The following is a 25,562-nucleotide window of genomic DNA, read 5'->3' on the forward strand; positions in this document are numbered from 1 at the left end:
TCTACTTATATTACTAATGTCTGGAACTACGTTATATACTTAATTGCTAAGGTTTATTACGTAATATCTTGGAGTTTCCTTTCTACTATAGTTATTGCCTTTAGGTCTCTAAATATTTATATAAGTTATTCTATAAATCTATTCTAGCTTAAGAATATAAACCGTACCTCTTAGTTAGTAGTTGTTATGCTATTCGCTTGTATCTCTATAAGGTAAGGCTTAAACCACTTAAGTGCCCTTTCTGTTAAGAATAGTCCTATATAGGCTATTTAATCTATAGATGTTGCCAGCTTTGCTCCTTCCTACGCTACCTTAAAGTGCATTTGCGTAAGAAATCCTTTAAGCTTTAATCTCTTTCCTGAGTACCTTTTAATTAATAGTAACTTAACCTTTGCTGCGCCTATCCCGTTAATCCTATTTTCTAACATTGTATTATTTTCTATTAACTAGTTAACTATCTCTTATAGCTATCCAACCGTTATAGGTTGCTATAAGTTAGTGTCTGCTATACTGGTGTCGTTACCTAACCTTAAAGTAGTTGCCGCCGTTAATGGCGTTATAGTGGCTGCTTTTAGTAGCATGTTATTTAACTTTTTATATTAATACCGTAACCGGGTAGTAATTGTGTAATAAAACCTTATAGTAAGAACTACAATGGGCTTGTTATTGGGCTAGGTGTATAGGAAATATAAGTATAAAAGTTAATAATGTAATAATAACTGGTGGAGTGGTTGCCTAACAGATTAACTCTAATTATATTCTGAGAATTACTATAAGGAAGGAACTATCTAGGTAGGGACTAAGGGTCCTTAAATACACAACCGTACTCTTAGGAAATCCTTCTTATACGTGATGTACGTGTTATATATAAGGTACGTAAGTTCCTCTCGTTCCTCTCGTTTAATACGTAGCATATTATATGACCTTAGTTACTATTCCTTGTCACATAGTTCTACCAGCTCCATTCTAGACCGTGCCTAGATTAACTAACTAGCTTCTTCCAACTCCTCTCCTAGTAGTTATAACATTGTACTTAAAGCGTCCGTAATATTAGGGTTACCTTTAGGCGCTAGTTTAGGCAACGCTAGAAGTTAGAAACGAATAAAGAGCCTCTATTAAAAATAATGGTATTTAGAACGCTGTATAACTTATAAATAGTGTAGATAAATGCTTTAATAAGCTCCTTAGTATCTAGGCTAGTAATAGGAATAATGTGTCTTATCTTTATTAGGCGGTTAATAATAACAAAGATATATCTATATATTTTGCCGTTATAAAGGCACTTAGGTAGGTCAACGATGTAGTTAATAGAGATATTAGTTTATAGGTAGACTAGTAGTTCTAGTAGTTTTAGGAAACTAGGCGGTACTAAGTATAGGGTCTTTATACGGAAGTAAAGGGCGCAGTCTCTTATAAAAGTAGCCGTAAACTATAAAATACCTAGCTATTAATACGTTTAATTAAGGAGGTCTAGTATCTTAACGCGGCCTAGGTAACCTATAGGGCCTAAATTATATATATGGTGTATAACTTCTAGTTAAAGTTTAGGTAAATTAGGGATAAATAAATAATTTCTATAGTAAATTAGGCCGTTAATAATTAAATATTTAGATTTATTATAGCGGAGTAGCTTTCTAATCTACTTAGGTTAACGGTATACTTTATAGTCTTCCCGTTTGTATAGTATAGCTAATATATTCCTAGCGAGTTTATTCTCTATATAGGCATTTTTAATAAGCTCCTTAAGGGATTTTTTCTTAAGCTTTAGGTCTATTACTATAATAAAGTCTTTAATGCTCTAGTCTTGGGACTCGCTTAATAGCTCTTCTAGGATAGTAGGGTTAACTTTCTTTAGTAGTAAAATAACGCGGTCTTAGTATTATAGACGTTTATTATTAGCATCAGCAGGTATAACGCCTAGGAGGCGGCTAAGGGCGTCTAGGATTGTAGCTTTAGTGCTAGGCCTATAGGCAATAATAAAGTTAAATTAGGAAAGGAACTTAGCCTAGCGGACTTAGCACTAGTTTAATTATTTTATTGTTATAAAGGTTTAGAGGTTCTTATAGTCTATAATAATTTTAAATAGCTGCTTAGTTCCTTATAGTTTAGGGCACTATTTTTTTAGTGCCTTAACAATTACTAGGAGCTCCTTATTATATATTTTATAGTTATATTTAGGGGCTAAATGCTTAGTAGAGAAGAATGTAACTAGCTTAAGCTTATTACTTTTATTGGCTTAATAAAGCACTTTACCTAAAGCCTAGTTTAAGGCGTTTATCTCTACTATAGTCTTCTTTATATAGTTATAATACGCTAGGACCGGTGCTATAGTAAACGATATTTTTAGGGTCTGGAATGCCTATGTTTAGTTAGGGCCCTATAACCAGCTAATGCTCTTCTTTAGTAACCTAGTTATAGGCTTAACTACCTTAGAGCAGCCTTAGATAAATTGTTAGTAGAAGTTTATAAAGCTAAGAAATTGCTATAGTTCTTTAACTAATATCAGGTTCTTCTATTTCTGTAAGGCCTGTACCTTCTTAAGGTCTATAGTTATGCCGTTAGTTAAGATAATTAAGCTAAGGTATTTTATTTTGGTAGCATAAAACTTAAACTTATTTATATTAACCTAGAGTCTAGCATTACTAAGTCTCTAGATAATTTTATTTATATATTTTATATGCTTAGTACGTGTTTTTAAAAAGATAAGGACATTATTAAGATACGTAGTGCAGTAGTTATTAAGGGTGTTATATAGAATATAGTTAATATAGTTTTAAAATATAGCGAGTACGTTATAGAGACTAAATAGTATAACTAATATTTTATAGAGCCTAAACCGGGTAATAAATGCTATAAGCCACTTATGGCCTTCTATAATCCGGATCCAATTAAATATAATAATTATATTAAGCTTAGTAAAGTACTTAGTACTATAGAGTGCATTAAGTATCTCGTAGATTAGTAGCAATAGATACCAATTCTTAATAGTAACTATGTTTAGGCCTTAGTAATTATAGTAGATTTATATACCACTACTAGGTTTTATAGTAAGGAAAAGCAGTACGGCGGCTAATAAGGTTAATTTACGGATAAAACCCTTATCTAGTATCTTATTAATCCACTTCTTTATATAACTAAGTTTAGTAAGTAAAGTAGTCTATTTTTATAATACGGGGCCTACTTTCTAGGTATAATCTTAATTTTATGGTCCTATAGTTAGTAAGGGGGTAGCTTATCTATATTTTTAGGGAGGAAGTGTTTAATATATTTGTAAAACTCTTTTAGTAAGTATTATAAAATATCTTTACGGGTTAATCCTGGTTTTCCTTTTAGAAATTTCTTAATATTAGTATTAACTATCTTTTGGCGTAGAAACTTAGACTTAATTTTTAGGTTTATCTTAAAGAAGTTATAAAAATAAGGGGGTAGTGCTTTACGGGCTTTGTCTATTATATAGTTACTTTCTACTAGCTAGCAGAAAGACTTTTCTAATAGGTTTAGTACTTCTATTAGGCCTGTAGGCAGCTCCTTAAGCAGCTATTAATGCTCTTTTTATTTAACTAGTTCTACTAGCTCCGCTATAGAGATCCTTATTACCTTTATATTTTTTTATTTATAAAACTAGGTAAAATTAACGGTATAAGTATATCTAATATCGTCCAAGTTAGGGCATGTTTAGTTCTCTAGTGTTACAGCTAGGCTAGCACAGCTTAGTTAGCCTAGGGGGGCGGAAATAAGGCGGCAGCCCTATACGGTATATGTAGGAAATAAGTATAAGGTTAGGCGTTATAGGGGGGAGGTCTTAATTACTCTAGTTTTGGTTTTAGCTATAACGCCCTTAACTGTTATATATGCAGTCGCATATGCGTATAGTATATAACTTAGAGTTAGGTATTTTATTAGTTAACCTAGGTTAAGCGGGTGTATATAGGGGACTTATAGTTCTAGCGGTATTTATTTTTTAGGGAATAGGGTAGTAGTCCAGTCTTTTAGAATCTCTGCTTAGTTTACTGCGTATATTAGCTTACTAGTATTAGGCACCTCTTTTACTATTAGCTAATAGTATCTAAGCGTTAGCCGTGTAATGCGTCCATATAGTAATATTTAGTTATAGTTAGGAATGTGCTATAGGAGACGGTTATAGGTATAGTAATTAGAGTTAAACTTAAGCTCTAGGGCAGGGAAGTCTGCCCTTAGGTTATGCCTTTTAAGCTAGGGTATTTTAAGAATTACTAGTATAGAGGGTAATAACTTTATAATATAGAAGAGTATAGATTTTATATAGTAGCTAATTATTATTATTACTATAAAGTAGTAGGTAATAAACCTAGATAGGAGTTTATTAGTAAGGCGAAGTGGTTTTAAAACTAGGAGTCTTTTTATTATAATATTATGCTTTTTATAAGCAAGTCTTTATCTATAAACACTAGTGCTATACTACTAGTATTAATAAGGCTTACTGTTTTAATAAGAACTTATAGAAGTAGGTTATATAGTAAGGAGATGTAGGTCTAAATAAGGATGGCATTTTTATCGCTATTTACTATTCTAAGGTTAAGTAGTAGCTAGCTTAAAATAAGATCTAACTAATCTAGTAGTATAAATCTAATCCTTTTATCCTCCTTCCTATATAGTTCTAACCCTTAAAGGCAACTTAGTCTAAGGGTTAGCCTTTTAATGGCTAAATTATAGGGCTTGGCTAGTAGCTATGGTTTTGGCTAGTATATCCTAAAGTATTAGTCTCTAACGGTATATATATGCTAGAGGGTACTTTACTAATAATATAGCTAGTCTTACAATTAGTAGTAGCACGGAGTACTTATCCGTAGTTTGCGTATAGGACTATTAGCTAAGGCTGTATTAGGGAAGGGAATTATAGGGGTAGGTCTTTATGTCTAAACCTACGTCCTTATCTACGGTTACCGCCTTAATTACGATCCCCTCTATTAAAGAATCCGCCGCGGCTAGGAGGGGGTTAGCGCGGTAGTATTAGAAGGGGATTTAGGTTCTTCTAGGGGTTATAAGTATCTTTTTAGTAGCTAGGTTAACTATACGCTATATAAAGTCTATTATCCGTATAATATCTTTAGACATTATTAGGGAGACTATTACTACTACTGCTAAACTTAACGGTATTGAGGTCTATTAGGTTATTCTACAGTAATATAGGTTAATAGCCGCTAGTAGTACTTAGCTTAGCGGTATTTAGCTTAATATAGTAGGCGTGGTTTTATAGGTTATAAGCAAATATATTTATTTGCTCGCTTTAGCCTCTATAGTTAGCATCGCTAATTTTATAGCTAAGGGTAAGGGCTAGGTCCTTTATCTTAAAGGAAATATTCTTCTTAAGTAGATCTACTTTTTATTCCTTAGTCTTATTTGCTTTAATTATTAACTTATTAAGCTCTACTTTTTAGGACTAGTAGTTATACTTACCTTAACTTAAAATATCTAGCTTATTTTTAGCTGCTTGGGTTATATCTATATTCTTATAGTGCTTCCTTATATATATAAACATAGACTCTTAGTTAGAGAAGGTCTATTTACTTAAGTTATTTAGGTATATACGTAGTATATTAAGGCTATACTTAATATAGTTATAAGCCTTATCTGTTAGTATATCTAATATATAGAGGACTTCGTCTATTAAGGTCTTAAAGCACTTTATATCCCTTTAGAAAACGCCTTAGATCTTTATTTCCTATATTTTAAAAATTTCTTACTTTTTAGTTAATGATCCCTTATTACTAAATAGGGTTAGATTTTTTACTTTACGCTTTTTTTTATAGGGCTTAGTTAGAAAAGGAGAGCTAGTAGCAGTATTCTTGTTAGCAATGGTCTAGGTAAGTATAGTAATCTAGAGGCTTAGACTTTATATAGTCTAAGTATTTATAAAGGCTTACTAATTGTATTATTATATACGTAGTTTAAGTGTCTTAAGGGAGTTAATTCTATGTTAAACTTCTTTAAGTTAGGACTTTATAGTTCGGCCTTTATTATAAACGGCTTAAAGGCCGCTTTTAACGCTAGTTAGGAAAGTTATATATATAGAGAAGTGCTAGAAGGTTTCTGCTACGTTAAGGTCCTTAAGGTACTCTAGGCTACTCCTAATTGCCTAGGTAATATAGGTATAGGAGGTATTAAAAAGGCAGGCAAGTACTTTGCGTATGTTCGCTAATAGGGTATTATTTATATTATAGTCGCCTATTTTAAGGGATCTATATAAGGCAATTAAAGTCTATAAGGCTGGCTATAGTACTAAGATTATCTATAACTGTGCTAAGGTTATTTGGGACTTATGGTATAGTATTATTAGTTACACTAAGTTGCAATTATACTGGGAAAATAAAAATAATAAACTAGGAAAAAATAAAGGTTGTAATGGGGCGTAATTAGGGATACTATAAACTGTTATAGTGCTGTAATAAAGTAGACTAAATAACTACGTTGTAGTATAAAGAGGAGAAGAAGGTAAAAGGGAGTATTGTATATAAATAGTAGGGCCAGCCGCTAAGGCGCTAGTGGTGGACTAGCTAATAGTAGGAAACAGTACGAGACAGTACGAGACAGTATGAAACAGTATGCGTTAGGTTAATGCTGTAATAACTAGTGGCTTAAAATCGGTCAAATTCTCTATTAAATACTTACTAAAATTGCCCTTAATATATTCTAGTGTTTTTATCCATATTTAATATTGATGTTTAATATTCAATATCAATACAAAAAGTGTTAATATTCAGTATATTAAATATTGAATATTTTATAATAAATATAGCAGTATTGTTCTATTTTACCTATTTCCTACCTCTTTTCTATATCTCCACCTATACTATACCCCTACTTTATCTATATAACTATATAGAGGACGGGTAAAAGACGAGGGAGAGGTAGAGGGTAGGAGGGAGGGGGGTAGGTATAGCGTCTAACTACCTATGCACGGATCCTACTTATTACGTGCTTTGATTTTATATAGAGGCTTAGCTTAATATTTAATATTTAATAAAATGTCAATATAAGTCGGCGGTTCAATACCAATATTAATACGCTTTTATATTGATATTAAATATAGATAAAAACACTAATATATTCTCTATACTGGCGATAAGCTCTATATATAAACGAGCCTTTAACTAAGCTAAAAGGATTGTTACTAATAAGCGTAATTAAATATTAGCCGACACAATTAAAGCAGATCAATATTAAAAGTGGTGGTTAATTAAAGGCCTTTTTATTAAACAGTTTAATTAACTATATTAACTTTAATAGAGGTTTAACTACACCTTAGTTAATAAGCTTAGATATTAATCTTACTGGCTATAATCCAACTACGGAGGCAGAAAAGCCAGCTTGGTAAGATATATTTAATAGAGCTTTGTATTTAATCAAATCTAATATAGAAATAGAGCCTCCAGAGCCTTTACTAATGCCTTCTTTCTAACCTTGCCACTAATATTACTACTAAACGTTCTACCTTTCTAAACATCTGTGGGTGCGCAGGACGAATTTAGCTATATTTAAATACTATATTGGCTGAATTGGGGTTAGATTTAATCGGGTAACGTCAATATTTGTACATAGAGAGGTGCTGCCAAAAATCCGCAATGAAATACCATAAAGTCTATATCACTTTCCTAATTGGGACAGCTAGCTGACAGCGTGAAAGTCAGCGTACCCTACCTTGCAGTCAGCGGACAGCGAACGGTCCAATTGACGCAGTCAGTCGGCTATAAAAGCTGAAGCTCGCAGCTAGCTGACTGTTGGACACACTGGTTGACGGACTTGCCTAGTGTGGTTTTGGATAAACCTTATCGCGATAAGTCTTGGCATACCCCAAATAAATTTTCAGTCGCCTTCTCCTTCTTTATTATTATACAAATATGGCTTTAGAAGTGGAATTAGAAGCTCTTAACTCTATTAATACCTCTAAATTAAAAAATATAAGAGGTCACTCAGCTTTTTTAATATAGGAGTATACCTGTTTACTAGGTAGTAATAAGCCCGTATAAAATAAAAAAGCTTATCTTTTATTTTATTATAAATACTATATAGAGTTATACGCTGTATTGTTAACTGCTAACTTTTAAAACTACTTAGTGTTAAAGTATAGCATTATAGTTAAGCCTAAAACTAGTTATATAAAAGAAGTAATATAGGATTAGTTAAAAGACCTTTACCTTAAAGCGTCGTCTTAAAATAAGACAGAAGAGCTAGATTTAGAAGTACTTTAAGCGGTCTTAAAAAAGGAGGTTATTAATAAGGCTCTTATTATATTAATTATCGTATAAAACTTACTATTTTGGATAGTTAAGTAGCTAAAGTTCTATATCCTTTTATAGTTAATTAATCTTAAAGTAGATAGCTATATAACTATAGCCTATTTAATAGTTAGTAAAAAGATCTATAACTAATAGCTATTATAAAAAGATATTATATAAAAGAGGCTATAGTCTACGCTAATAAGTATTTATCTCTCTATTAATATTTAAACCTCTTTAAATAATTACCTTCTCTTTACAATTTATGGCTAATTTATTGATAGCTAAAAAAGCCTATAAACGCTTTTCTTAGCCTTTATATAGTAGCCTCTTATAGCGGAAATAAGCAATAGAATACTCTCCTTTTAGTGCTAAAGGACTACAGGATTATATAAAAGCTAGGTACTATTATATTTAATAGCTATACTATAAATAATAAGCTCTATTATATAATAAGCAACTAGCTTTTTTAGAAAGAGGGAATTAAATAAAATTCTATCTACTAATAAATCCGCTATTAGGGTTATATTTTAAATCTTACTATATAGGCTTTCTATTTTAAAAACTTAACTAGTTTTAATAATATTAAGTTATATAAAAAAGGTAAAGTAAAAGGAAAGGAGTTAGATCTAAAAGAGGAGTAAGAGAAGAGTAATATATTTTAGAAACCTAGTATACTTAAAAGGCTTTATAACATTACCGTATATACCTATAGCTTAGCTAGTTTTATAAGGGAGTTTAAAAGTTTTATAAGTAGAAAAATTCTATTTAATAATTATATAAGATAGAATAGCTAGTATTTTATACTTAGCGTAGTAATTTAGAAAGAGTTTGCCCTTAATATATATACTAAGCGTAACCTTAATATACTTAAAAAGGACTATCTTAGTCTAAAGAACTAGGAGGCTCTTCGTATAATAATAAAAATTCTTTAAAAATTCTATTAGGTAACCCTAAAATACTAAGAATATAAAGCAATGCTTAAGAATATACTCTTTATAATAGATATTATAATTAAAATACCTTAATAAATCCTAGGTTAGTTTATCTTCCTTCTTTATTTCTTAATTTAGCTAATATTATATAATAGAAAAAGTATATATCTAATAAGGGGTTCTCTAAATGTATTAAAATTGCCTAAAATACCTTTAATAGGTATTACCATAAAACAGATAACTCGCCCCTTTATATTACTATACTTATTCTTTACCTAGCCTATTATATAAGATATATTAAGCAGGTTTAGAAGAAGAAGTAGCGTAAGCCTATACTTAATAGCGTTAAAGAGCTTTAGGAGAGATATTAAAATAGGAGTTTTATACCTAAAAGTATGTTATTATATAAAAAGCTAGCTTTAGTTTAAAACCTTAATAAATTTAATAAGATTGCTAAGGATCTTAATAGTATAATATTTCAACTAAAAAGTTAGGATAAGTATAAGGACTTTATCTCTAAGACACTATATAAAATTTTAATAATTATGCTTTAGTAGTGGTCTTAAAAACAGTAATAAAAGCGGTAGCTATGGCTCTTACTTATAGCAATTAAAATTCTCTTAATTCTAGCAATAAGCAATAACCCAGAGAGAGTCTTTTTAGGAGGATATTATATGGTATTATAGGATAGAATATAGATAGATCCTAAAACTTTTAAGAAAATAGAGTGTTTAAAGAATTGGCATTAGAGAAGAATTATAAGAGAGATAGGGGATTTTTCTATAAGTATTTAGCTACTATATAACTAGGGGAGAGGTAGGTAAGGACCCCATAACACCTTATATATTCCTACTATAATATCCGCAATATCCGCAATATCCGTAATATCTGCCAAATTCTGCCAAGTCTACTAAATTCTGCCAAATTCTGCTAGAACCGTAGAGTCCTATTCTACCTAGTTGGGGTAGGGAAGCTCTGCACGGACACTTTTATCCTTATCGATTGCGATATTTTATGTATTTTCTATTGGATAAGGATGTTTTATGCTCACTTATTCGCATCATCCAAAACCACACTGGACTTGCCCAACTTCTCAAAGCGGTACTTCAGAGCGCGGGAGACGGCATTATAGTGTTTTGTCGTTATATGTTTCGTCTCTCGATCGGCCTCGTCCGGGATAGCGATGGGCGCTGTACCTTTGGCCCCTTGGATTTCAATAGCGTATTCGATAAGGGCCTTGAAGGCGTCTTGCCGGCGGTCTGGGTGGTCGGGGTTCACCGTCTTTATTTTGAATAAATAGGCGCTGCACGGCATAAAAACTGGATCAAAGAACTCTCTAGCTGCTTTGACAATCTTTGTCCAGTTGCGCAGTGTGTCGATGAAATCTTTGACAGTCCTGTGGAGGATCTGGACTTTCTTACTCTCCGACACTTCAATGAGACCCTTGGAGCGGCTGTTCAATCTGCGCCTTATTTCATCCTCTCTATCCGCTACGCCGGTTTTCGTCAATGCTTTCACTTTGGCTCTGATAGCGGCTTTACGATTATCTTCGTCTGCGAATGACATGACGAGAACCGTAAGTGGAATGCTCGCAGCTCGAACAATCCTAATCAGTTGGCAGGCGTGCCTGAAGTAAAAAGTGTCGAGACGTTCCAACAATCTATCAAACAATTCTTGGAGGTCGGATGGCAGGCTGTCCAGGCGTTTCTGTAGATCACAAACCCTATCTGAATCTCTGAGCCCTTCTAACAAAGACTTTACAACGAGGTACACCCAAAGGAACACGCCGTTGGCCTTTTCTACAACTTCATCCACAAGTTTAGAGAGATCTGGTCGTCGGATTTTTAGCTTAGCGTAACGCTTGTTCTGCTCGAACTTATCCAAGACGTAGCGTGTGATATCTCCCTGAGTCAACCTTTCGAGTAGGACGCTCGGTCGACCCTCAAATGCGTCTTCAAATACAAGCCACGGACGGCTAGCGCAGCAGAATTTGACGTTCAGAGTCTTTGCGAGATAATAAGCTGTACGAGCTCCTCGTGGTTTCCATTGAATTCATCCAGCCCGTCAATAAAGAAGGCCAGCCGCAAAGAATTGTCTAATATCAATTTCTTAAAAACCTTTGCCAGCTCCTTCTCTGACCAATCGTGCAGGCCACCTCTTCCAGCGCATAATTTCTTTGGAGCGCCCCATCCGCGGAGGAGTATACTTCATGACTGTCCGATATTACTACACCGATGAATTGGACAAGCTGGACGATGTTCGAGGCCAGACCTAGCGCGCTTAGCGGATCCATATCCGTAAAACCGAACTGGGCCGTTTGTCTTGGGTATGTGGAGGAGCAAAAAAATATTGTGTTTCGCCGGGGTGAATCTCAAGTAATGAGGGAAGCGGGGCGAACTTTCTGCAGCTCGCTAAGAAGGCTGGGCCCTGGAGCCTGGATTGCGCAGCGAGGCTGAACTGTGTGCTGTTCGAACCAGCGCGTTACATACGTGTAAGTCGTTGGTCATCTTGGGATCTAGGTCAGATGTGGATTGTGACTGCATCCTCAGATGATGGGGTGATCAAAGGCGAAAGATATTATGAATAGTTCCAGGACGTTCGAAGTTGTTATAGTAGACTCGGATCAGATTCACTGGTTGGCGTGCAATGGGGACTACATGAAGCGTCAGCAGGGGGCGTATGGAGAGACGCCTTGCGCAACTGCAAGAAAGTTGAGGCGTTAAGATACTAAGGCAGGCGAGTGCTGAATGTTGAGTCACCATCTTGCGTGCTTGCCAGATCATCCCGCCACGGCACGCATTACCGTATTGTCAACAACATTACTGCATGGTCTCTTGACAATATATTTAGCTATTTAGACATTTCCATGTCAGCCTACATCAGAATATATCTGGCTTACCCTACCGTAGAAGATCAAAAATACTCAGATGAGAAGAAAATATACAAAATCCAAGTTACAAGCTACAGATATCCTCCTTTTTAAACTAATCCATTACACCATATCCGGCCCAAAATCACCTCGCTAACAGAACGCTCAACAAAAAAAGAAATTTCAGAGGCAGCCCTCGTCCCATTATTTTCGATTGCGTATACCCGCCAAATCTACTTCATCGGACTACCAAATCCCACGCCCCTGCCAAATCCTGTCTTTTTGGCCGGCGTGACTGCCCCGACTCCCGGCGTATCCGCCCTCCCAGGCTCAGGCGTATCTCTACCACCTCCAAGCCTGACGTCCTTGCTGCCCGGCGCCCGGAACCCGACCTCCCTGCCAGTCGCATAGATGTTATCGAGCATCTGCTCAAGGACTCCCGCGTCAACAAACTCTTGATACTTCCTCCAGAGTTTCAGCGCGGTCGTGGCGTCCTCGATGCTGTCATGCGTGTCCTCCTGGATCTTCTCTTTCAGCACGCACCAGGCAAGGAACTTGAGGTTGAGCTTGCGGTGAAGTTCGCGCTTGAAGAAGAGATCGACAGTGTCGACGACTTGCTTCTTCGGCACGTGAATGTTGATGGTGCGAAAGTCGTTGGCGAGGGAGTGGCCGACGAAGACGCAACCTAGGTTCAGCAGCAGCCACAGTTTCTTGTACGCATGTTTTAAACCGACGAGCGCGTGCGGGCTCGTTGTGCGGTCGAGATCGCCGGGCGATATGCCACTCCAGGCCGTCAGGTAGTCGACGACAGGTTCGGTAACGGAGATGTAATCGTCAATAAAGGGTAAGCCGGCGAGTTCGCCGGCGCCGCGACAGACGGAGACGCGCGCCAGACCTTTGCGATCAGGCCGTATGGTTTCGCGGGTACCATCAGCCTTCATCTCGATCTCCTCGGCTTGGAGTCGAATGAACTCGGCGTCAATTGCAACTGGAGTACCGGGGCGTGGGGCTTCGGTGCTAGGGTTGAGGAGTTTAAATTGCGACTCAGGTGGTTCTAGGCTAGACCAACATTAGCGGAAGGTGGAACGAAAATTATAAGTCATACTTAGAAGACCACCACCGGTAAAGCAGCTGGGTGTCAAGATGGTCTTTCCATGTATCGTCGATTTGATGGCTTGCCGACTTAGCTTGGTAGGTCAGAACGGCAGGTAATTTCCATGTCGGTTCGAAGCGCAGAGCTTCTTCCTTTGGAATTGGTCTAACAAGGAAATCGTTGAAGAGGTGCCATTTATTCTCGGATGTCGGATCTCTTGATGATGGACTCGCTAAACTAAATTAGCTTATAAATTTATACACGGAACGGCGATTCTCACTGTTAATCATAGTCACAAGGTGAGGTTTCTGGTGTTCACCGCTGTTTATATCAGCCACAACGCCGATAAGCTCGTATACCATAATGTTATAGACGCCTCTCTGGAGATGAAGCTTCAAGTCCTGGCCTTCGTAGCAGAAGAACTGTCCTTGCTCGACTATAATTCCGATTTCTTGAGGAAGCCAATTCAGCGTTGACCATAACTGCTTAGCTTCGTGGCTCTGGATGGCAGCGTTTAACATCAGAACGACAGGGATTGACTGGATAGTCTTTCTTTGCACCATTTGTTGGTACCGGTTACATTTGGTGCACCACCCTCTGGTCTGGTCTTGCCTTTCTACGCTTGCCTTGAGGATTTGTGAGAAAGTAGGCCGAGGAGCTCGCATCGGGTTTTTGACAGTGTTCTACATTCATTAATTATTGAATCGAATCAAGAGCGATACGTAATTAATACTTTTAAAGGGTAGACCAGTTCGTTCACGAAGGTCTTTCCGCCTTTCACAGTCTCATTGTTACATTGTGCGCATCGCATGCTTGCTAATGCTTGCGTTTCAAGAACCTGTATACAATTAGTTTAACCATTCCTTTTATGCTGGTATGAACTACAGAGTAGTAATATTGACCTGGTCCATGATTGATGGTAAGCCTTGAGAGGGTAGCATCCGCTTGAATTCCTCTGCAATCTTATCTAGGAGGAAGCGATTGAAGGCCTGAATCATACTCGTTAGGGCCACATTTGGTGACAGTTCTTCTAGTAGGCCAAGCGAAGCGACTAAGAGAATGGTCAGTGAAATTACGTTGGTCCGGGAGATTACTGTCAAATACCATTGGAGAGACTGCTAAATGTTTTTAAAAAGTTTGAGGCCTGGCAGTTTAAGCCGCCTGCTTTCTCAAGCATATCAACCAGGAAGCCTAACTCGCAGAGTAGACAGGCCTCGTAAAGGCAGGAAGAAGCAGTGTGGTGTAAGGCTAGATTTCGAATCCAGGGGGTAAATCGACAAAGTTGAAGTAGCGGATTGGCATATGAATTAGTAATGTGCGTTTCCAGTCCTGAAAATTGGGTCTGATTATAGTAGCTGTCGCTGAATAAGAAGATTTTCTTATTGTATCTTAGGGGTAAACTTACGCAAAGTCGAAGTCGTCAACGCCGAATTTACTGTATTTAATTTCCACGTTTCCATACATAGCAGGGACGTCCTTTCTTGTCACATCATCTAGATGCAAATCGGTCAGAGTCTCCATAGTTTCGATTGTCTTCGATCCAGATCCAGACTCGTTAGTCGATTGGGCTGCTCGTGCCTTTTCACTCAGGAATTTTGGGGCTGTAAGGGAGTCGTTTATCCTATCAGCTAACCGAGTATCCTCAACCTGATTTCTGCGTTTAGTTTTGGGATTTTTGGCATAGAAACCAATATCGGTCCTAGCCATGCTACCCAGAACGGTTGGGTCAACCTTCGGCGGCGGTGCGCCGACCTCGAAAATCATGTGGCTCGGCCAACCTGAAAGTAATGCTTCCTTGTAAAAGGGCATACCAACGGTGCTCAAGGGCCTAATCAGACTCGTAAGGTTTATATCTTCAGAAGAACTCAGTGCAGCTTACGTGTCCAAAGACCAATCCATTGATGGCGGAGGCACAGGATGCTCTGCAAATTCTGTGGAGTTGCTGTACTCGGGGAAGTGAATTTTAGATGGAGAGCCCCATAAGTGGATGTTACAACTGGTGTTTGAAAGCGCAAGAGCCTCACCGGAAGGCGCCAATTCAAGGCCAGTCAAGAATGCATCATAAAGATTAACTTGTCGGAGGTTGGCCGTATCTGGATTCATCAGATCAATAACTTGCATTTGCCCACTCTGAGATGCAATAATGCTGGTAGTAGACATTCGTGGATGCATTCGAACAAATGCGGCTCCTGTATGGAATGGAATCGGTGGGAGAGGCGCCAGTGTCTTCAAGTCAAATACATTTGTAAAGGGGTCCAGCATAAAACCAAACTGTTGGCGAGGCGACCAGCCGCAAGTGACAAGAAAGTCCGATTTCGCATCCATGTCATTGATGGATCCCGCGTGTGCTTTCCAAGATTTGATAACGGCGAGAGTGCCTGAATCAAGCATATGCACTGATCCGGTGCTGGTTGCTGCGCAAATATACTGTCCCGCTCTTTTCATAATCGTATAATTATCTGTTGCCGGGAGCTATTCCTCTATTAGGATGCTTCTTTCAGGTTAATTACCAACATAGTCTCTCACAGTCTCTGTGATAGATCCTTTCTCTACATCAACCTTAAACATCTGGTCCTGACATCCTGCCACGAGAACCTCGCGCGTCCCTTTTGATGTGAAGTTGACACATCGTAGGTCCTTAAAAGCCTCATTTCTGCAACGTATATATCAGCACGCCCCAGAGTCCCTAGTATTGATCCAATATCCACCTCTGGGATCCCAAACATACGTGAGATGCCATTGTGTTAAGCCACGACGAATGGCAAAGTGTATACTCCATTTTGAAATCGACAATATGCCTTTTTCAGTGAACAATAGCTGCTGGACAGCTCCTTCGGCTGTAGGGTGGGCCCTGTAAGAGGTGTATTTCTCAAGATTCGGACCGTAGAAGGACATGACTCGGCCCTGGACACAGTAAGTTAGTATCCTCGATTCAATTAGGCCGCGAAGCCGTTGAACGTACTCACAAAATCGTTGCCTATCCATAGCAGCTCTTGCGATGTATCGAAAGCGAATGTGGTTACCGGCGTTGGAGCATTATGAGGCCCAGGTGGAGGCAGTTGGATGATAGCGACCTGCTCGTGCAAAGGTGTTAGTATTTGATATGACGAACTATGGTAGAAATTATAGAAATAGGGATTTAAGAGAATAGCGAACGGAATGCGCGTTAATCTCGGCGCGTGTTAAAGTGTTGATACACATACCTCATCCCAGTCCGCTTCCATTCCGAATTGTACCTCACCGAGTAGTAACTTCCATGGGAGCTCTAGTACATAACTAACAAGGAAAGGTATTTATTTTCCTCTTAATCCAATGGCGGTGGCGGGTGAAGTATCGATGTTGGTGGTAAGGCTTGTCGGAGGAGCGGAGTTTTGGGTCCGAGCTGACTAACTAAACTCCTCCACCGAAATTAACGTCTGACAGTTATCTCAGTAAGCGACTCAGACGGCAACCGAGACAGCAAATTCCCCAGTGCCTAAATAGTATAGCTTTATAAAACCTCTGCTAGCGTTATATGACCCCTGTATTTCAGCATTGCTGTCTTGGTTGCCGTCCAAGGGCCTTTGGTGCGAAAATTCCCTTGCAACGTCAAATCGGGTCCTTAGGTTATCGATAAGGGCCAGCCAGTTAGATTAGCTAAATTTGGCGCCGTACAAAGTTGCGAAAATTAAAGTTAAGCGCTATCCCTTAACACGGTGGAGTTCGTCCTGTACACCACCCTGGGGCATCCGGTGGAAAGCGCGTGTTGATTACGTTAATTAAAATGCGTAGATTTATCCAAAAAAGGTAAAGATACGTCAAAATGGCCGTGCGTATTACTTCAAAAGGTATAGACTGCAGTTTGATCACCAAGATCGATATGTGCTTTCAACCGGATGCGCCGGGGTGGTGTAGTTATCGATAAGGAACTGGCCAATTAGAAAGCTAGATTTGTTGGCGTTCCTAAGGTTTACGCATTGGTCGTAGGACGCCACCGGCTTAAGGGAGAGAGTTCCGTACTAAAGGCCCTTAGACGGCAGGGCAGACTTAAGGTTAGTAGTAGCTGGTTGGTTAAAAGAAAGCGGCGTTTTCTTAGGTAGAGGCTAGTGACACTTTAGTATTAGTGAGTGCGCCTTATACTCTGCCCTTGCCGTCTAAGTTGCTTACTAAGGTAATCTAAAAGCCGTTTTGAACTCTTCCGCTAGTGTATTTCGTCCTACTGTTATTAATAAGAGCTGGCTAATAGAATCAATAGGATCAAGGCTCGTAATCATTCTAGTGTTCGCGTACGGTCCACCTCTCGTGGGAAGGGATACTTTTGATACCACAATGTGTTAGTACATATGCCATGCTCATTCTAACCAGAGTCTGGCTCAGGCATAATGGAAGCACTAATTGGGAGCCAAACAATGTCATTAAAATTTTTACAAAATTCAATAGGAATGGAAGGTATCCATTAACCCGTTAAAATGGGCACACATGTTATCGATAAGAACTCACCAATCAGATTAGCTTGATCTGGTGCTCGTACTTAGGAATATAAAGCTTTTAATTTTATAGCAAATTAATATAAGAGCTCGATCTTTAAAGCTAAGTCGCTCGACACCAAACCCCCAACAGCCATCGTTCCTGCAGAACGGTATTTTGCAGGTAGTGGTGTATTTAATGGTTGAATTCTATGTAGATATACGCGTTGTTCTGATTTTGGTGTTCGCGCACGGGGCCCTCTGCTCGCCCAAACGGGCTGAGGGATACTGTTTTGGACGGGATGGAACGATTAGCACCTGGACCATTCTTAGTATTTTTGAACTGGTTTCAACAACCACATAGTGAGGTCAAGCGAGAATGAGAGGGCAAAGATTTGAAAATGTTTATTCTAATTTCTATTTGGGCCATGGGCATTCTAGGCATATTACCAAAAATATAAATCGTTACAATCAAAATGGGTATAATGGGAATTTCCAATTTTAACATTCGGGGGTACAACTACTTCATGGCATATGAAGCGCTAGTACATTGTCTGTGAAGGACATGTCAGTAACAAATCGCAAGGGTTAGGCGATGCATCCTGTGCCACCCATAAAATGCTTCTCGATATCCGATATGATTTGAAAGGCTCTAGGACTATCAAATGTGAGATTCTTTGCAAGAGGAATGTTGAAGTTATGCAGTACCATACCCGTAGCCCAACCAAAACGCCTCAGTCATGCAAGATGAAAACCAAAGGTCGGTGTAATCAGTATCTGTGCATCGCAAACTAGCCATTAGCTCCTGATATCAAGAAAATCAGATTCAGATGAAGTTAGGATAGGTTGTGTGCAAGGCCCATTATCCACTCGCCACTGCGGGCATATTTCCGTTAACATTATCTCTCGCCCTAATTGTCCTCCCCTCCAGCCTGATAGATGTGCCGCCCTCGATTCGGATCTTTGCGCATGGGCGCACCGGATCCAGTAAACCCGACTGCAGTAGGGTCAGCAGATGTGTAACAAAAACGGATTGGAAAGGCTATCTGACCTCGTGCGTTGACACCATCTGGTGTGCGAAACATGCTCTCTTTCTTTGTAGCAGTCGTCTTGGGACCTTTCTGCATGAAGTCCATCCACTTGCTTTTCCCTGCCTCGAGTTCTTTGTTCGCCTTGACTTTGCGGGGAACTTTAGCAGGCTTAGGCGGTCCATCACTGACCTTGCTGGGCTCCTTGCGAACTTGGCTCGCTAGCATAGGGTCGATGCTTGCTGCTGCAGAGATAACATTTGAATTGCCAGATATAGGAGTCGCTGTTTGGGTTACTGGGATGCCATCAGCTTTACGCTTCTTGGACTCATTGGATTGGGGCTTGATGTCGGATCCCTGCACCACATCCGTGCTATTATAGCCAATGAACTTTACATGGTATTTTGGCGCAGATGATGAACCGGTGATGAGAGTGATTTTAGCCGAGTAGAAGACCTTATCGCCAGAAACCCATTTTGCCATGACGGTGTCATTCACTTTATATGTAGTAGGGATTGCAGCTTCCTCTACTAGGCTCTGGGGTGTTGCCGGCTTGCGATAGCCATCTCGGTATGCAGGGTGGTTCTCTTTTGACCATTTTTCTTTCGCTGGTGGTGAGGAAGGGCCCTGTGCTTGCTCTTGGGCAATGGCAGGCTTGAGTTCTTCTATTATCGACTCGTATTCTGCGATGGTAACATCTAGTGTTTTCTTCAGGTCCAGAAAACCCTCATTACCCGGGTCAGACTGCAAATTAGCCATGCAAGTTTCAAGCTGTTGAAGAAGAAAAGTTTAGTAAAAGTTGCCACAGAGATGTGGGATGGAGATGGGGGTTACGTCGTGGCTTACCTGCTGGCGAAAGCCATTCAGGTCACTCTCGAACGAGGCCAACTCGCTGGCCATGGCTTTCAATTATGTTTTGCAAGATTGGCGATCTCTTCACGGATTATACACTGAAGTTATAGCGATTAGATGCGATGAGGCCGCGCGTAGTCGTGGAGGATGAGTGGAAGCGACGGGAAGGCCGAAGCGGCAGATGCCGAATGCCAGAGTGAGGTCGATCGATTCCAGAACGAATCACGTGGAAGACGCTGCTTTTTCACTGAGGCTCCAAGAGGGGACGTCATAGAAGCGGAGTTCCCTTCGGGCAGACAGAAAGCGGAAGGTCGATTTGAGCGATGGCAGCAATTGCAGCCGCCCATTCGTCGCAGTGCTGCAAGAGATGACTCCCTCTCACAGGTACATGGCACCTACATGCACAAAGCCAGCGGCGCTTGCTCCTGGCCCCCTGATATTTTCTCTCCTGTTCCTCCGCTTTCTCGCCTCAGCCCTAACGCCGATTCTGCCGACCCGCCGCTTTTATGCTGCTTAGCAATCCAACCCATCGATGCCATCTCGCAGAATCGCTTCTCACACTGGTGCATCTTTCCCCTCCCTCGCTCCCATTCCATGCCGCAATACACCAATCCAAGCTTCCGAAACAATCTCAAACTGCCCGCTGCTTGAACGGGAAGCGGTCGAAGTTTCCGGCGCACCCCATCTGACATGCGCATTTCCACCGCTAGACCTGGCCAACTTGCTCAACACCCGCCACTCTCCATCATCTCGCTTTCTCCATCCCTTTGCCATCCCCTCTCTCGCCCACATTCAGTGTAACCAGCGTCTTCCATCCGGTACGATTCGTGGGCCGTCTTCTGTAGAAGCGAATGAATATCAAAGGTACGCTTGCGAAACGCTCGAGCGCAACCCGCTCGTCCGTCATTGTTCGTCCTGCACAGCCTACCGCTTCTTCCTTCTCCCTCGTGTCTTCCCCAGAATAACCCTGGGGTTTTTGGCCATTCGACATGTTACCCTTCGACTCACGATAGTGGCAAATTCGCGCTGTTTGAGCCAACTGAAGGCTGACGTGTGATTCCATCATCTAGGCTAATCCGTATCCTACCGCTCTAAATACACGCTTTCCATCAATTTTTTTTATTCCAAAAATATTGCATTGTATGGTTTTCTGAGGCTGTGGGCCTTAAGTGGACTTTGTTCTTAGCTTTTTGGTGTTCATCTTAATCTTGAACCCCGCACCCTTGATACCTCAACTGTTCGAGATGGCTGGCGCCTCAGCCAACGACTACAAAACAAACCCTCAGCTTTACCTTTCATCAAATCAACAAGACCTTCTTCTTGCTGCTCTCGCATCAAATCAGAACGGCACAAACAACATGTATTCGAATGGCCTCGATTCCAAGCGCTCGACTAGCAATCCCCAACTTCAGTACCCAGCCGTAGACAGTCTAGATTTGACCTTCTTCGCGTCACCTCAGCAGACTACGCCTGCATCTAATTTTGATGCATTCAACCTCAATGAGAGCCCATTCGTCGACTATCTCGATGGTGACAGTAGCTTCGATTTCGATAATGGTGAGAATGGCGACCTAATGATTGGCGGGCTTCCTGGTGATAATTCGCAATTTGAAGGAGATAACGAGACTACGGATAAACGGAAGAGTCCTGAAGATGACACTGAAGATCCAGATGGTGGTGGGAAGCGAAGAGAACCGGAGGATAAGACTGCGAAGAAACCAGGCAGAAAGCCGTTGACTTCTGAACCAACAACTGTACGATTTTACAAATTTTTTTTTTTAGGAAAAAAGTAAACTAACAGCATACCAGAAACGCAAGGCTCAGAATCGGGCAGCTCAAAGGGCTTTTAGAGAGAGAAAGGAGAAACATCTCAAAGATCTTGAAGTCAAGGTTTCCGAGCTGGAAAAGGCTTCCGACGCTGCAAATCATGAGAATGGTCTCCTCCGTGCCCAAGTCCAGAGGTTACAGACTGAGCTTCGCGAATACCGCAAGCGCTTGTCGCTCAACAGCACTGCCGTAAGCCGGTCACCATCAAGCACTAACAGCTTTTCTTCATATCTGACTGGAAATGGCACTACTGCGAATAATTTCCAATTCGAATTTCCTCGCTTTGGTGGTCTGCCAGGTGCTCACATTCTTGACAACGGGCCACTGGCAAAAATCACCAACAAGCCGTCAGTGAGCGGCGCTCCAGGTGCTCCAGGTGCTCCTGTGCGGCAGAACAGCAACGGGCACAGTATAAGTCCGAGGAGTTCGATTAATGGTTCATCTGCCAATTCCCCCGAGAAGAACCCAAACACCACTTCAAATGGTGCCAACGGAATCCAAACAACAGGATCCGGCAACCTAAATGGATTATTTAGCCCATCCTTGCTCAATGGTCTCAGTTCTAGCTCGCCATTCGATTATAACATGCCTGCCAAAACTCAGTCCAATCGTGGCAGCACTGATAGTTCTGCGACGCCTTCTCGGGCGTTCCAATTCAACAGTGGATCTTCATCCTCTAATTCCGATTCGCCATCTGCATCGTCCGTTTCTCAGTATGGCGGTCAAAACTCATCATGTGGGACATCCCCAGAGCCGAGCCACAATTCGCCGAGTTCTGGAAAGCCCAGTGACAACCCATTAGATACAATAAGTGAAGGTTATATATGTCATGGAAATTCGGAAGGTGAGGTCACCTTCTGTGAGATGCTGAATATGGCCTGCGGCAATCCACGCAATCCAGTTCCTCGTGCGGTATCTCAATCTAACGCCACGCCAGCTCCTGCAGCTGCCAAAACACCTGCCACCGATATCAATGGTATTGATTTCCTAGCAAATCAGAACGGCGGCCAATTTGATCCAACCCTCTTTGGCGACTATCGCGAATCGCAAGCTGCCATCGTGGGCGATGGAGATTTCACTGGTGGCTTCTTCAACGATGCTTTCCCTTTCACGGACTTGGGAAGTCCTTTCAACTTCGGAGACAATAATACTCCAGCTATTCCCAAGCCGAATCCGTTGGAAGAGATAGAGCGACAGCAAGGTGGTGGAGACGACGAGGTTGTCCCTGGGGATGATATGTCGCAAATGCTGAATTGCCACAAGATATGGTAAGTACTTTCGTTACCTCAACATCTATATTTAAACACGGTACTGACGAGCTTCTCCTCAGGGATAAACTTGCGAGCCGGCCAGAATTCAAGGACGGCACCATTGACATCGATAACTTGTGTTCAGAGCTTCGCGCGAAGGCTCGATGTTCTGAAAGTGGCGTTGTCGTCGACGACAGGGACGTCGAAGCCGCACTCCAACGGTTGCCAGAGTCGCAGCGGACCTAACGAGCTTGTGTAATGACTATTACGACAGCACGGCTAGCTGCCAAGGCGCTCTTTGGTTCTGGGATTTTAGCAAAACAACCGGATGGACCCCAGTCGTTCGTCGGAGATGTCTAAAACACATCGTTGGTTTATGTAATTGTTCTGACATTGGTTGATGGCTCCCTGCTTTTTGAACTATACACCTTGTCACTCTTTGTGGAGCTTTTGCCTATGGAGATTCTTTTTCTTACGCAGATGCGGCGATTTGGTAACTTGGTGCTTTAATGGGTTTTTGTGCTAAGTTATTTCCCGGACAATAAGCTGGGAAGGACAGCATGCCAATGAATGGCGGATGTGCTCCACTGTAGCTAAGTGCAATTGATGAAAATATCCAAAAGTTGCTCTTTCTCGACTTATGTTCGCAGTTGTATTCCTGACATGTCTTTTGCCCATTCTGGGAACGTTAAACGTTATCTTTTATCCTGACCACAACATTGACTTCACTATTTAAAATTGCTAAGTATAATCATGACAACAATTCTTGGAAACCAAAACGACACCGATGTAATGTCGACTTGCAATATATTTCTCTCTGGTTGTTCGATTTGCCCCATAGCTCCTAAAAACGGTGAATGTTTTATAGGAAGATGTAACGGGACTAGCCTAGTTACAGTAGGAATGTCTCGGTGAAATACTCGACAGGTGAAACCTAACGCTTTAACTAAATTCTGCCGAATTCTGCCAGCTTAATTAATTCCTACCAAGTTCTGCTAGATTAATTAAATTCTACTAAAGTCCGTTAAAGACTACGTGTGTATACGCACGTATTAACCGCCAAGGCCCCTAACTATTTAATTATAAGATTCTTACGTTATTTCTTTCTCTTTTTTACGTAACGTCTTGTTCTCTATAAGAGCTATACCCCTAGATTTAAATAGAATTTATATTATTCCTTTAAATCTACTTTAAAGCCTCTTCGCGCTCTTATATTATATTATATTAATATAATATTAGGTAAAACCTTAAGTAGATAATTATATAGCCGTAAGGTATAGGCGACTTAGGGATAACCTAGGGATAACTTACCTATAAGGTACGTACGCTATATATACCTAGGGAAAGCCCTTTCTTACCTTATATATTAACTCCTCCCTTTCCCTTAAGGATTTATCTGTCTATATAATATACCCTATTATTCTATTAATTGGACTCCCTATTTATATTCTTACTTTATATCTAAATCCCCTCTAATCCCCTCAGGAGGGCAGCCGGTTTAATTTTTCTATAATACCTTTAAAAAGAAGACTAATACCTATACCTAATAGTAATACACTAGCGATATAATCGTAGAATGCCTTAGAATTTAGTATAGACGAAACCGCTAAAATTATACTAGTAGAATTTAAGCTACTTTCTAAACCTTAAAATAATTAGATATCTATAAACGCTAAAAACTAGTTTAACTTATACCTAGGCTTAAGAGAAGCTTAGTAAGGTTACTAGTGTTTTACTAAATACTACTAATATAAAAAAAGCTAGATAAGCTGGCTAAGAAAACAGCTAACTTATAGAGTGTTATTAATTTAATAAAGCCCTCCTATCGCCTCTTTAGTAAAAGGACGAATTATATCGTAAATATATACACTAAATAAATCTTAACGCTATATTTAAGAAGTTACTACCTAATATTAGTAGCACTACTTAATAGTATTTTAACTAGTAGATCGCCGTAGTTAAGAACCAATTTAAGGTTAATAACACTAACTATAACTATAAGTAATATACGTACTAGGCTATTAAAGGTCTTATAAAAGAAAAGATTATTGCCAAACTAGTATATTAACGGTTGGGTACTAAGGAAAAAGGTCCTTTACTATAGGATAAGTTTAAGACTATAGTTTAAAACTAGATTAGAAACCCTATAGTAAGACACTTTAATAATACTACTATATACTATATAGCTATTATTAAGAAGAACTAGAGGTTTAACGTCTTTCTAGCCTATATATATAGCTTAGAGGATCGCTTCTTATATACCCCTTTTATTAATCCTAAGCAATAAGTAGATATTTAGTTTTTATGCTTTTTAGCCTACCTATAAGCAGAGCTCTTTCGCTAAAACTTTATTAAATAGGTAAAAACTACTAAAGACCTCTTTACTAAAATCCGCTATATAAAGTAACTGCTTAATATAATAAAGCTTATAGAAGATCGCGTAGTTAGTAGTAGTAAACCTTTACGCTTAAAGCTTGGTTATAATATAGGCTTTATAGAGTTAGGTTTAGGAAATAAAACCTAAAAAGGGTAATACTTTCTTAAGTAAACTCCTAAGGAGACTACTTAAAAGCTAGATAGCTTAGAGGACCACTTGAATACTAGTACTATATATATATAAGTTAAAGGAGACCTATAGGTAGCTATTATAAAGAATACTAGAAGTAAGCTAGTAAAGATACGTTAGGCCGGCTTTCAGAAAACCTAAAGCTCTAGTTATATATATTTTTAAACTATAACTAGGGCCTAATATAGAGGGAGAGAAGAAATATATTATAGTATACGTTATAATAGATACGCCGTAGGGTAAAGTCCGCCTATATTGCTTATATAATAATAGGTGTTAAATTAACCTTATTAACTAAGATACTATTTATAGGTTTAGCCTACCAATATACTACGCGCTATTTTTATATAAGCCCATTATATGTTTTCTTAATAGCAACTAGATAATAATTTAGGATACTTATAATCTAATAGTTACTACTAGAGACTCTTAGGGTACTCCT

The 25,562-nt window shown here is 39.5% G+C and overlaps 3 protein-coding genes across 3 annotated transcripts; 2 read left to right on the forward strand and 1 right to left on the reverse strand.

Annotated features, from left to right (window-relative positions):
• Positions 1–18,310: 18,310 nt before the first annotated feature.
• Positions 18,311–19,534, reverse strand: K441DRAFT_654663 (uncharacterized protein). Its single transcript, XM_067647718.1, has 2 exons — positions 18,649–19,534; positions 18,311–18,594 (listed from the first exon to the last, which is right to left on the reverse strand). Exons 1-2 carry the CDS (start codon positions 19,382–19,384, stop codon positions 18,509–18,511), a joined length of 822 nt encoding a protein of 273 aa, XP_067507969.1. The 5' UTR covers positions 19,385–19,534; the 3' UTR covers positions 18,311–18,508.
• On the forward strand, positions 19,457–20,322 carry K441DRAFT_323141 (uncharacterized protein). Its single transcript, XM_067641180.1, has one exon. The coding sequence runs from the start codon at positions 19,625–19,627 to the stop codon at positions 20,126–20,128; it is 504 nt and encodes a 167-aa protein (XP_067507970.1). The 5' UTR covers positions 19,457–19,624; the 3' UTR covers positions 20,129–20,322.
• Positions 20,323–20,721: 399 nt separating this feature from the next.
• K441DRAFT_543673 (PAP1-domain-containing protein) lies at positions 20,722–22,800 on the forward strand (the record flags this gene model as incomplete). The annotated part of the gene is made up of 3 exons (XM_067642744.1): positions 20,722–21,231; positions 21,287–22,572; positions 22,635–22,800. The coding sequence occupies 3 exons, from the start codon at positions 20,722–20,724 to the stop codon at positions 22,798–22,800; spliced, it is 1,962 nt and encodes a 653-aa protein (XP_067507971.1).
• Between the last annotated feature and the right edge of the window lie 2,762 nt (positions 22,801–25,562).

Source organism: Cenococcum geophilum (assembly GCF_001692895.1).
Source record: "Cenococcum geophilum 1.58 unplaced genomic scaffold K441scaffold_7, whole genome shotgun sequence".
NCBI classification, from domain to species: Eukaryota; Fungi; Ascomycota; class Dothideomycetes; order Gloniales; family Gloniaceae; genus Cenococcum; species Cenococcum geophilum.